This window comes from Camarhynchus parvulus, chromosome 4, assembly GCF_901933205.1.
Source record: "Camarhynchus parvulus chromosome 4, STF_HiC, whole genome shotgun sequence".
Taxonomy (NCBI): Eukaryota; Metazoa; Chordata; class Aves; order Passeriformes; family Thraupidae; genus Camarhynchus; species Camarhynchus parvulus.
The window spans coordinates 56,886,160-56,900,276 of NC_044574.1; the positions used below are offsets into that span (position 1 = coordinate 56,886,160).

General features: G+C 37.6%; 2 protein-coding genes across 3 annotated transcripts in view; one reads left to right on the forward strand and one right to left on the reverse strand.

Moving 5' to 3' along the window:
• The window catches only part of HHIP (hedgehog interacting protein), a 69,489-nt gene extending 57,516 nt beyond the window's left edge, over window positions 1–11,973 (forward strand). The window contains exons 12-13 of the mRNA XM_030948138.1: window positions 8,219–8,367; window positions 10,753–11,973. Coding sequence (XP_030803998.1) covers window positions 8,219–8,367; window positions 10,753–10,946 — 343 coding nt within the window. The 3' untranslated portion in view covers window positions 10,947–11,973. The remainder of the gene's footprint in view (window positions 1–8,218; window positions 8,368–10,752) is intronic.
• The window catches only part of ANAPC10 (anaphase promoting complex subunit 10), a 141,839-nt gene that overhangs the window by 38,889 nt on the left and 88,833 nt on the right, over window positions 1–14,117 (reverse strand). The gene's annotated exons all lie outside the window — the stretch shown is intronic.

The following is a 14,117-nucleotide window of genomic DNA, read 5'->3' on the forward strand; positions in this document are numbered from 1 at the left end:
GTAAATTGGCACACAGTTGAAATTAAACAGACTGTGGCACAGGGATATAGTTTTTGGTAACACTTCTCGGAAGCACAGGATAATTTTCATTCAGGCAAAATTTTGAGTTTTGCTGTCTTTCAGTCTCACATCACTGCAGCTTTTAAGGGAAGGATAATGAGTGACTTCCACAATGGAGCATTGCAGATATATTTACCATTCCATGCTGAGTTCATACCACCCATGTAAACAACTTCAAAATTCTATGGCTTTGGCAAATGTTCAAGTTTTAGTAACAAAATATTGTTATTTACAAGATAATATTCTTTTCCATGTAAATATTTTGTGGCTTCTCCTCGTGGTGTGCACCACACCAATACAACAAATATTCACATAAACCCTACCACAGTAAACTTTGTAGAACACTAAGTAAGGATGCTACAGGTGGGCTATGAGTAGCAGGTAAAAATAAAATAATGAAACTATTGATTTGTCTTGTCTTAGAAATTCATTACTTACTAAAAAACTCCTGTGAGAGGTGGTCCCTGGCAGACCTGTTAATTTACAAAGAGAATCTTCCATGCCTGAGGCAGTGCAGAATAATAAAATTATCATGCCTTGCAGTAGCCCCTTGCTGGAAATTAACAGTTCCATGCAAAGCCAACCTTCTCTCCTAGTGGTCATTTGTAAGCTGCTGCAAGCTTACAAAATTATTATTTTATTTAAAAAAATAAACATTACATGAAGGTGCAGGGTTTTATTTCTTTTGATCTTTTTAGAATCATAGAAACATTAAGGTTGGAAAAGACCTCCAAGATCAGCAAGTCCAACCTTTGACAGATCACCACCTTGTCAACTAAACCAGAGCACTGAGTGCCATGTCCAGGTTTCTTGGACACCTCCAGGGATGGTGATTCCACCACTTCCCTGGGCAGTCCATTCCAATGCTTAAAAACCCTTTCAGTGAAAAAATACTTCCTCATGTCCAACCTGAACTTCCCCTGGCACAGCTTGAGGCCTTGTCCTTTTGCCTTGTAGAAAACTACTGCATAATCAAACAAAACCATGACTCCTATTTTTCTTGTCTCAAATGTAGCTTAAGACAGAAATCTATTACTAGGACACAGAAAAAAATCAAATTAGGTGGACAGGTTAAACATTAGGAGATCAGAAGATGAGGGTAATCCAGAGAACTCTTTGCATTAGTCTTCAACACTCAGCAATGGGAAAGTCCCATCCTACAACAAATCCTTCAAGTGTAACAGAAATGAGGTGTTCAACTGAGGTGATATATGATGAATTGATGAACATGATCAACACAGAGGTTCTGAATCCCACAATTACCAAAGCAGTTTGAAATACAGAATTCCAGATACCACAGTAAAAGTTCTGTTCAGCTCTTCCAAATACTTCATATCAATAACTAAATAGACCCCCACTGAAAGCACTGAGTGAAATAATCCTTCTCTTTGTAAAAAGATTGTTATAGTGATATAATAGTGCCTGAGAGCTCACAGACAATGAAGTGATTAAAAAAAAGCCCTAAGCATGTGAAGTGCTGCAAAACATAGGTATACTACAATATTACCAAAAATCTCATAGAGAAATGAGTATAGCCAATAGCATATTTAGCTTTGAGGATGGAGGAGATGTGGGAAACATTAAAAACTACAGACACATAAAACCAACACTGGGCACATTAGTTAAACTGGCAGCTGAAAGACATTTTTAAGTTTTTAAAACTGTCTCTGAAAAATATTTCCACTGTTTGAGGATTATCAAAAAAAACCCATTACTACTACTTTCCAGGGATTGGAACTAGTGAGGAAGTACAGGGAGAAAGACATGTTCTTCTCAACTAAAAGGTAGGGTTAGTCAGATATGCTGAAGGTCAATGCAAATACTAGCATTTTATAAATTGTTTTTGTGACCAAACACCAGAACCTCTTTATTTTCTAGTTTTCTACTTTCTGTTTTATAACTTTTCTAGCATGTTTTCTGTTTCTAAAAATACATATTAATATCAATCACAAAAGTGTTGATGAACTGAAAAGAAAAATCAACTAAGTAAACAGTGATGTAGAAAATGTATAGAGGTCAAAAGATTCCAGTTAGTCAATAACAGAGAAAATAGGAGACAAACCCATTAGAAAAGAAAAAGCAATCATTTTTCTAGCATGATGAGAGGAGAAAATCAACTGTGAAAATGAATATTTAAATAAGTAAGATTTGTTGATAGGTCCATACACTCTGTAATTTAAACATTATTACTAGACCAAGAAGTAAGAAAATAAACTTTGTATGGTGGAAGAACAGCCATAAAGAGACTTTGTAAGTTTTCTTTTAGAGTACTTATAATACGATCACTTTAATTTCTAAGGAAATTACAGATAAAAGGAAAGATATCCAGAGAAGAGTCTAGAAGTGACAGACAATGCAAAAGTTTTCCTTTTAAAAGATGTGCTGTGAAGTTTTAAGTGTGAAGCTTTAAGAGTTTGCCACCATCCATACAGTGATGCCAAAGGGGATGAGTGACTGTTTTGACCAGGATGGCTCACTGAAACCAGCAGGTGATTTTTATGAAGGAGGGCAGAGCCTGAGCAAGTGTTCCTGCACACAGAAGAAGATTTCCTCTTCCTCTCCTCATAACACCTTATAGATCTGGATTTCAATGTGTTTCATATCAGCAGCCGGAATTGCTGCTTCCCGTTGGATTGAAACTTGAACTTGATTCAAACCATCTCACTCCTCTTTCATGCCCCTCCAGAGTATATAATTCCACTTATCATCCTTTCCATCATCACCTTCCGGGGTTTCCGCTGTCGGAGAGCATTTCCAAACAGGCTGATTTCAGACACCAAGGGACAATATCTAGGCCATGCCTCATTTTGATGCTGTTCAGGCTCTTTAGAAAACCATTAGTGATTTGATTTTTTAACGTGAGTCAGGAGTGTTTGGTGGTATGACAGAAGAAAAGCATTTATGAAAGTGAAGCTCTGTTTGAGCCTTCAGTTCCTGTGGAAATGGAAACACACAGTTTTAGAATAATGTGCATCAAGATATTCTGTTCTGATGGTTATAGATAAACTCCAAAGCTCCTACTGCAAACTCTCTGTAGAAGGAGCCAATTTTGTTGGTGAATGCCCTCACCAACCCAGGTGGGCCATATGATTTCTTTCTGTTCAGAAAGTTACTATCCCTTAAGTCATTTGAGGGAATGGAAAGCCAGAATTAATGTCTAATTATGTTTAGTTTAGCCGGAGCATGCAAAATTCTTATCTCATTTACCTACCCACATGCAGTTACTATTCCCACAAGAGACACTAAAGAGAAATTAGAGCTTTTTGCGAATACCAGTCTAGAGAGTTTCACTTTACAGAAGTACTTCACAAAAACTCCTTTGTAACCATGATGGAAAAACCTAAGGATTTTTTCAATCACATCACAGCTCACTGACTGTAAAAGTTTTTGTTTTGGTTTTATATTTTTTTCCCCTTTTCTTAAAGTCTTTCTAGCATTGGCTATTAAGGAGTTCTCACTTTTTATCACTTTATAAGGAAAAAACCTCGGTTTATATTTTGCTTATTTTCTGGAGCCTGCAGGAAGCCTCTGCCATCCTAAAGAAAGTCACACATAATAGAGCAGCTTTAGCCCAGTAAGCCAGTCGTTCCCAATTCATCAGTCAAAGTGTTATGCAAGTGGCCCCCTAAATTGATAAATTCCCACAGTGCCTGTTGACCCAGCTGCCAAGTGCTCATGCAGCAGGTGTTGTTTTCATGACCACCCTGACAGTAATACAAACTGTTTAGCAGTTGCGTTGACCTCTTAGCTATTAACATTGATACAGGCTTCGCTAGGGACTAGTTTTCAAACATGACAGAATTTCTTAAGACTAGAGGTCATGAACAAGTATACCATATAAGAATAAATTTGATATGCTGCTGAGTTTAAATCTTAAAAGCCGTGAGTTTTTTCCACATTATTCCCATGTAGTAAATCTGGAGACAAGTAACGAGCTTTTGGCATCTCTCCCAGGACTAAAGGTATACTTTTTAATTTTAGAAGCCGTACCTGAAGAGATGCTATATTTATTCTATGACAAGCAGTAAATTTAGGTTATGACAAGGAGTGAAACAAAATTATTTTTTCTTGACATTTTCCCTTATAAAGGAAAAAACCTCAACAACTGATGCACAAATGTTGGTGATATACTTAAGTATCATTCTAATACCTAAATCTTATGTGCAGGTAATTGAATAATAACATTCCATATATTTTATATCAAGATTTCCACAGCAGTGTCTCCTGTTTGAAATCTGAACATCCAGGAATTTTGTCTGCCTTTTTTTTTCCCTCGCTTTAGTAGGGAAGTAGAGATTTTTTATATTGTGTCAAAAGCCTGGTGGAGGAATTTTTTTCTGTTCAGTACCATTATTTTACTGCAGAGTTTGGCCCTCCATTAGATTTATGCACATCTGAGTTACAGATAGCACACACAGCAACTAACTCACTCTGTGTGTTCAGTGGAGCTGCGAAGAGATGCGCTGAAGAAAGCATGAAGTCCTGAGCTATGCCAGAATGAATTTTAATCTATTAAAGGATGTTGGACTTTTATTTGCCTCTAAACAGTAGAGGCAGCTTTCTTCTCCTAGCTATGGTAAGGCAGCAAAAATTATTTTACACATTGCACAGTCAAGAATTCCCAGCTCACTGCACACGTCAGCGAAGGGATCCAGCGAGGCCCCAGCCCCCAGTACAACTTTTCCTCCATGTTCCATACATTTAGAGTTGTTATACAGTTTCATGAAAGCCTGTTTTAACAAGCAAGATATACTGTACTGTACTGTATATATGAACAGCTCTTTAAGATAACTAGAATTGTACAGACCATATAAATAGTCATTATCAGCTACATTTTTGGCTGACTTTCTGCGGACCAAATAGTGCTTACTGTAAGAGTAATCAAGCTGTACCCTTTAGAGTTTTATAGATTGAGGGATACAAGGAAAAAAATTCTCTCCAGCCCGGAGTGTGGCTCCATCTATTCCCCTCCATTTTCCACGTCAGGAGACACAGAGAAGCACTGGTTATATAAACAAAATCATGGTCCTGTCTAAGTGCAGGAGAGATCAAGTCCCAGCAGTCGGTTTCAGGACTTGCGTTATCTTTGTGAGACTCACTTCAACTTGTGCTCAGCCTGAACATTTCCACCCTTTCCAAGCCCTAAGAATGCAAAGTGTGAGTGCTGTGGGGCAGAGGCTTTCTCTCGACACGTGTTGGTCCCAGAGCAGCGCTCGAATGCTGAGAAAGAAGTGTGGCTTTTCCCAGAGCACAGCTCAGGGAAACCAGCCATTCTCACACGCGAGGATTCCGCTGCAGCTGCATTTGTATTCCTCTTCTCCTAAGGCACCTTGCCAACCAGAGTTTTTTCCATCTTTGTTTCTACTCCACCCCATCATTAATAAATATTATCCAAGGCTGATGAGTACAAGTTCTTGATTGATGGTAGAATAAAAGGCAAGATTATATTCACAAGTACCAAGAGTGGTAGAAAACTTTAAATCATAAAAGTGACCAGCCATGCTCAGCTGGGTACAAAGAAGTGTGACTTCTGCCTTCCTTATTGCATACAAAAAGAACCATGTATTATAGCACTATCATAGACAAATACTTCACATCTATTCATAAAATAAATCATTATCTTCCCAAATAAAATACCTTTTGACTTAAGAGGTCATTCTGATATAGATATATGAATACAGATATATGATAAAGATATGCCACTGGAGCTCTTTTCCAAGAGATGCTCCAGAAATCTGAGGTTATGTTTCCTGCTAAACTCTGCACTGTAATTGTGCTTGAGCAAGAGAAAGAGAAGCCTCCCATTTAAAGCAACTTGAAATAAATGAGCTTTAAGTAGTGACAGGTAAAGAATGCTGCATCCTGTGCAGCTGGCTATACAGAAATAATTTCAAATGTAGATTTTTCTTCCAGATGTAGGAATTAGAAGACAGATCTTTTTACCTTAAATCTGAACAAATCTGCACTGAAAATCATATTATTTTCTATAACCATTTCCAAAACAGCATTGCATGTGAATATTGCTTATAATTTTTTAAGCATAGGAACCTTCTTAACCAGAACATATGTAATACACTCATTGCTCATTACAGAACTGGAATTCCTTACAGGTCTAAAAAAATAATGCGTTCTATTTAAAATACAGCTGTGGAAATATGTAAACAGTAAAACTGAAAGGGTTTCAAATATGCTGCACCAAAGGTGTCAAAACATGTTTCAAAGCCCTTAAATAATACAGGACCTTCAGTCTGGTTCTCAGAAATGCTTTGGAAATCAGGACTTGGTGCTGTGCTAAAGAAGCACCTACACATTCTTTCTGTCCTTAACATCTTTGGGGAACCAGTTCTTGTGTGTGGATGTTTAAATAATTATGGTAGTAATTAAGACTGAGCAGAGAAAGTGCTGTGCTGAAACAAACCAGTGGGCCTGTACTCTACTACTCTGTTTCAAGGAAAAATGCAAGAAACCATGTAGTGAACCATTAACAAGATGCATGTCAAAATGGGAGGGGGAAATGTAAGCCCAGTCAGCTGGTGAGGGACTTGGTATGAATGCTTATTTTTTAAAAAATTATTTTTGCCCTATCTAATATTACTCTGAATAGCACCATTGCACACAGAAATATCTATTTAAAAATCCTAGTAGAACATGGGCTTCAGATTTCTTTTGATATCTTAGTAGTCACAAGTTCAGCGAGTTTATTTTCTTTAGCTTAATTTTTTCCCTTGATGTTTCTTCTGATGTTGAAATGGGAGATAAACAAGATTGCCAATTTTTCTTCCTCTTTTTCTTCTGTCACCGTTTTCTACACCTCCATCATAGCCATTCTTTCTCAGACCCCAAAAGCTATCCTTGCCTCTGCTCAGGAGTATCAGTCTAAGAATTTCATATGTGACAGAGTAATCAGTGCACAAGCTGCTATTCCAGCTATTTGCACATAATTGGGATGTTAATACTGATGCCAGTATAATGAACAATGTCTTATTCTATTCTATTCTCTCATAGAATTTTGTTTTGATTTGTTTGGATTCTAGATGGACACTTAACTAAGGTTTCTCTAAGCTCCCCACTAAACTATTAGAATCTTTTTCCTGCTCATTTCAAGCTTAGTATGTATGGCAGTAGTTAAGGTGATTTCCTAGGGAATGAGTAATTTTGTATTTGTCACTCATTAACTTAATTTCCCATGATGCTCCTATTTCAATTACTTGATTAGATCACTTGGGAGATCCTGACATTATTTTCCAAACTTGTACCTGTGCAACCAAACCTACAGCAGAGACAAAACATGGTACCTCTGCTGGGAACCTGTAGCCTTTGGATGGTCCTATCATCCTAACCAAAACATCCAGTATCAGAAATATTTTAAGTCATCTGAACTAGAATTTCCTTTGTGCACACATTCCACAGAATCACCTGATGGTGAATGGCTGAGTTTGGAAGGCACCTCTGGAAGGCACCTGGTCCAACCCCCTGCTCAAACAGGGACTCCCACAGCCAATTTCCCACACAATTCCCAAGTATCTCCAGTGGTGGATACTCCACAACTCTCTGGGCAACCTGTGCTAGTGCTTGGTCACTCTCAGAGAGAAAAAGTATTTTCTGATGTTCAGATGCTTAAATAAGCATCCAGAATGCCCAATCCAAATATCATTCTATGGAAATATGGAAATAAAAAGCCAGCAATTTAAAGCTGAATTCGTAGACAGAGGAGATACTTCTGCAAAATTATTATATGTCACAATGCCATAAAATCTGTTCAGGTTACTCTTCTCCCTTTCTTAGGGGAAATCTAGATCAGCTAGAAATGAAAAAAACCCCACCATCGCTGCCTGCAATAAGCTGGCAGCTTTATGAAGATAAACCTTCAGCAGGCTGCTTTTGGCAGGTTCATGCTTCAAGAAGTCTCAAGGAATATTGCTTAACCTTGTGGAAGATCTCTGAAGGCAGTTACATAAAATAATAGCAAATTGTACTGCATTTTCCTGTAACATATCATCTCTAGGCTTACTTCTTTTTCTGAGGAAAAAAGAAATCTCGTGATTTTTCCTACTGATAATACTACAGCAGAGAATCAAGCCTTTAATTTAAAAATCAAAATTTTTCTTCTTGATCCCAACTTTTAACTCTGTTTGGTTTGTATGGGGGTTTTTTTCAGGCCTTTAGTCCCTGAAGAATGCAAAAGAACAGCTCAGCCTGCACAGATACTGACATCTGAATGCTCAAGGCACTGTCGGAACGGGCACTGCACTCCCACAGGAAAATGCTGCTGTAATCAAGGCTGGGAAGGAGAGTTCTGCAGAACTGGTTTGTATACAGATTCACAGCAACAAGTGAAAACAGCAGTGACATGTCATAATTGGCTTTTAATTATTTGCTCAGAGAAATTTTCAGTATATGTTGACCAATATATTGTCTTTCAGTTGTAAGACAACATTAGGAAATACTGATTTCATGAGCTGCAGGAGAACAATAAGTCTTTAGATGAACGCAACTGCTAAAACATCTAATGCATTGTGAGCCAGTGCAGAATGCAACTGATAGCATAAACATGACAACAGTATTCTTGTTTTTTCCACCAAGATTTTCAAATGAAAGGAGATGAAATCACTACATGTCCTGTGTTTGGACATTCATCTTCCACTTGCAGTATTATCACTGTCAGTGTCAAAGAGAGGTGACTTGTCAGGAAAGATGGTAAAGAAGAACTGCAGGTCTCCATTGCATCTTTTGCAGTTCACTAATTTAATGCATATTTTTTAGTTTTGGTACATACTTGCTTTGGATCCTGCCAAATGAAATGGCTCCAGTTTGTTGAAGAGAATTCTCTGTACAACGTATCACAAAACAGCAAATAACCAATGTTATTGTGATCCATTATTACAGTGATTTCATCAGATCCTATCTTGTTGCTTTACCTTTTAAAAGTCACTTGGAAAAGTGACTGTGAGTGAACTAAGATGCTGGGTGTGCCAGTCAAAGGATGGGGTGAACAAGCCTAGAGTGTCACACCTGTGCCATCACTGTCTCAGAGACTGTGGCTCTGTCTGAGCTGTGTCATTTTGGCCAGTGCAGCTGTTCCAGAGCCAGCCTGGGTACCAGGAGATGTTATTACAAAGATTTTATTTCTCAGCATCAGCGCTGACTGGGAGTATTTGGTCAGCAAGTTTGACCAGATGATCACACAAAGAGATGTTAATATTGTGGCAGTAGAACTCAAAGAAATAGCAAGGACTGAGGGAAAACAAGGATCCCACGATGGATCACAGATAATTCAGGTTGGAAGGGCACTTAGGAGGGCCCTGGTGAAGCAGGGTCAGCTATGAAGTCCTAATAGGCTGGAGTGTAAATTTCAGCAACCTCCAGGTTTTGTGTGATGAGCAGAAGTGACTTTGGAATGAAATTAAATTAACAAGCCACTAATAAAGTATCTTACTGGCAAAGATTCATGAGCTGACCATCCACAACCCAGCAATGAAGGCAGGTTAGAGAAATGGATGAGCTAATCTGGCCAAATATCCCAACTTCAATTGTCCTCACTTTCCAGAGCTGTCCTGCATTTAGAGAATGAGGCCCATTCCACAGCCTTGGTCCAAGTGGAACTTAAAAGTAAAAAATGCCTCCAACATGAACATAAATGGGTCTTGAATAACCTGTTTTGTTTTAAAAATCACAACTTTATGATAGATGATTTGATGGACATGATGAGCAATAAAGCCACAGAAAATATTTAGACTAAGGATCTTCCTTCCCTGTATCCCACATGACAATTAATAGGGATTGTCTCAGTTGAACCTCAAGCTACTATTATACTTTAAATTAGAAATTTACCTTACAAGGTATGAGTTTCCTTTTCATGTAGTAAAGAACCTCTTGGATAGAATTAAGAAAATATGCATTTTTAGAGTGTAGTATAAATATCCATAAATCCACATTAAAGTTCATTGCAATCGATAACATTAAGCAGCATAACACCTGCAGAAAAAGAAAGATATACTATATACATTATATATATCACAGTCCTGTGACTACCCCAGAAGAAAATACTTCCACAACTAAAGTTATGGATTATTAATTTTGCTAACACTGGATACAATTTAAAATAGGAGCTATATTTGAAAGACGGAAGCAAGCAACCTAGAATTCTATAGATAAATCGCCAGGCATCTGCTAAAGAGAGGAGAAAGCTTTGAAACTTATATAACTGATAAAAATGGTTGAAAAAAACACCCTAGCTCTTTTTCTCCAATAGGAATTCAACTTTGGTCCCAGCATTAAGTGATTCAAGAGCCAAAGGAGTGCATTGGGTGCACTGCTCAGGTGTAGTGTGCTTTGCTAAGGCATGTGTGTATTGCAGAACTCTGAGTATATAAAGGAGTTTGCCTGAGATTCCTAAATGAAACCTGAATATGGGAATTGGACATTTCAAAAAAATCTGTTATTTGAGTTTATCAGTCTTGTCCCAGGTAACGTCCTCACAGATATACAAAATTACTTCCTCCCCCTAATATTCTAAAACTTTAGAAAATATGCTTTCAACACTCCTAATATGTCATCCTTTCTATGTTGTTTTTGATTTATATGCTTTATCAGTAGAAGGTTAGAAAAGCTGTAAATGAATGTGTAGTGTACCTTTTTTTGGTTTGTGATGATCTAAACAAATTAGAAAATCGCTGTTTTTTTCACCCACAGCAAAATGCGACCCAGCCTGTCGACATGGAGGTGTCTGTGTAAGACCTAATAAATGCTTATGTAAAAAAGGCTATCTCGGCCCCCAGTGTGAACAAGTGGACAGAAACATCCGAAGAGTGACAAGGGCAGGTATTCTGGATCAGATCCTAGATATGACATCCTATTTGCTGGATCTAACCAGCTACATTGTATAGTTTCTGGGACTATTTGGAAACTCCACTTTCAGCGGGCATTTGTTTTGAATCCTGTCATTTTTGAAAGACTGTTATCCTGCAACAAACACCGGTGATTTGATTTCCTTTATTAATTTAAGTGTAATATCCACCAATGTGCAGAAAAATCCCCTGTATGTGTGTAAATATTCCTGCACGTCTCCAGAGACGGCCCGATATCCAATATGTACACACATACACACGCAGCCGCTATCACAAATACGGTTTTGCAGAGAGTGGAATCTTTTTTAATATTTATTTCTTCATGAGAAATAGTTTACGAAGCAATTCCACTGTAAAATACATTTTCGTCAAAGGACTTTCCTGATGTCTTAATGGATTCCTTGACATCCCAGAAATCTCGTTCCTGTACCTATCTGATTATAGCAGTGAGAAAGCAGTTTCCAAACATCGCTGTATAAACTGCTGGACTTAATAAAATCCAGTTGTAACAGTTTCTAAGGTAAACTGAACTCCTTCATGAGACAATATTTCAGAACTGCTTAATGCATTCCTATCTAGGCAATTCATTGTAAGACTGTAACCTTCACTTTCATCAATGTAACTCTATTACAGAATGTTATTTCTTTATCTAGCATAGATGCAAAAGTCTGGTTATCGCAGCTTAATATCAAGATTGTTTCAAGTGTTTAATAATTAAATTATATTCGCATATTTCAAAACCAGTCATCCTAGAAGGTCTGCTTTTTATCATATATTTTATTTAACGATGGGCACTGGGTTCATGTTACATATTTATATTATTTTATTTTATTTTTATAATATAGACATCACCTAGATGAGACAGCTTTACCATGTCCTGTAAAATACTAAAGTTACATTTTTCACCAAGCTAATTGGAAAGACTGGGAAAGAGAGCAAACACACACACACTTCAATGTGTTGTGGATCTAATCTAGAAATGTACCCTTGTGTCAACTTGTGTTCATTTACACCGGATGAGAAAAAAAAAGCAAACACCCACCAACCCTAATAAAATTGCAGCATGTGTTTCAAGTGTCCATAAAGTGATTTTCACTGTAGCAGGACAGTGCAAGAGGTGACATCCAGGCAGACTCTGCCCATGCCACACTGAAAGGGACGTCCCGGGGCGAGAGCTCGCATGAGCATGGGCTGCCTGTGCATGGTGTCACCAGTACAAAACCTACAGCAGCTCTTGCCTAACGAGGTTCTAAGTGTTCCTTGGAGAGCCAACAGAAAACCAAGTCTTTGTAAATGTATCAATAAATGTGGTGTACGTGCTGTAGCCAGGTTTTCTAAGGTATTAATTACTTAGATGTATTCTGCAGAACTGGTGCCCTCTTATCTCCAGCTCTACTGGCAGTTTCTTTGTTCGCTGCTTACCAACTATCAGGTTTCCTTTGCACTACCTGCAAACTACCTACTGCAGCTTTTACAAAACCTTGCCTAAGAAAAGAAAGCAGAGCAGCCCCAGTGTGCACATCCTGTGATCCTTAGAAGCAGCTGCTCATGTATCAAAGATGGATAACACTTTAGCCAAACAGATCTAAAAGACTTTCCCCATGTTACATTCCAGTAATAAAATCAACTCTCCAAGGCAGCAGCATGCGACAAATTTTCCTCTATAGAAATTTGTCAGCGTTCATTTAGCGAGTATTAAATCTGAAATTACAGCATAACCGATACTTGCATTTCTGTGTCTCACACATTTCAGCTCTGAGGAACAGACAATTACATTTGCCTTCCATATATGTTTGCCTGGGTTTCAAGTGACCTCATGCCAAATGGAAATTGGTTGAGAAATCTTGGTGAAGTGCTCAGAGAACAATGGTCTGCATTAAAAAGTGCATGCATAATTTTGCACAATGTAGATTCAATTGACAGTCCATTGAAAGACATCTTGGGATTAAATGAGCATGAAGACCAGATTGCCCTCTCACCCCAGAAAAGGGTGGTCCCTTATAGTCACACGAACACTTCATTGGCTAAGCAGTGTGACCAATCTTAAAATGAACCCTGTAGTAGCATCTGTAGGTTAATAGCAGCTCTTTGTCTCCGCTGCTTTCTGCCTTTAGTCTTTTCCCTGAATTCCATCACAAAAAGTTCTACAATTAAAAAATGTCCTGACAACCATTTTTGTAAATTGACCTTAGCATCTAATCTTTCCTTATTCAACGTGGGTGACAAAAATGTGAACTTCTCATGAATGAGCCAGCTGTCTAAATCTGTCACATAGCACGGTTTTATTACACTTTTCATAGTCAGCAAGGCAAGAAAGTCGCTGAAGTATTTTAGCAACGTTTAAATATCTGACAGAGATAACATCTTTAACACTTTCTTCAATGAAATATATTTAAAAATTAACCCCACTTTAACTCTACTGTGACACATTGTTTTCAACAACCAGCTGGGGAGATGTGATAGCTCTTTTCTCACTGCTTAATGCCTTAAAAAATACCACAGATGGCACCTAAATTGGAGGTTCACAATAATATATACATGCCACAGTCATGCCGAGAACAGAAAACAATGATCTTGGAGTTTTGATCTTAATAATAATGAAAATTTAGTTTACTAGTGAAATCCAAAAATAAAAATCCAGTAAGAGCTAAAAATTAAATCCAGGCCTCATTCAAATCAACAGCAAAAACTCACATCAACTGTGCTGCACCCAGAAAATCACTTTCAAATTTAAGCAAAATTTAAGCAAAATTCTTCAGTTTGTTTTATTAAAAAAAATCTTTGAGTAATTTCATAAAAACTTCAAAATTAAAAAATAATCTAAATGAAGGTTTAAAGGAGAGGAAAGATAGTTTGTGAAACTGTTTTGATTCATTTTTAAATCATCTTTTATATTGTGTGAAAGCAGGCATCTGCATTAAGCCCACATATTCATAGGAAGTCCCAGTGGAAAAGAAGTATTCTCATAAAAAAAAAAAAAGAAAGAAAAAAAAATCCTAGCTGCTTATTTATCAAAAGAAATTATACTATTAAAAAGAGTGAGCAAACCCCAGGCCTAGCCACCCAAGATGCTGATATAAAAAGGGCAACTGCAGTAATTGCCCTGAGAATTGGCATACAAAAAAAAAAAAAAGGGTCTGTAGAAAGCCTGTTGCCAGTTAGGTCATTCTGCAGCCATTCTCACACAGCCTCCGAGAGTGTCCCAGAATA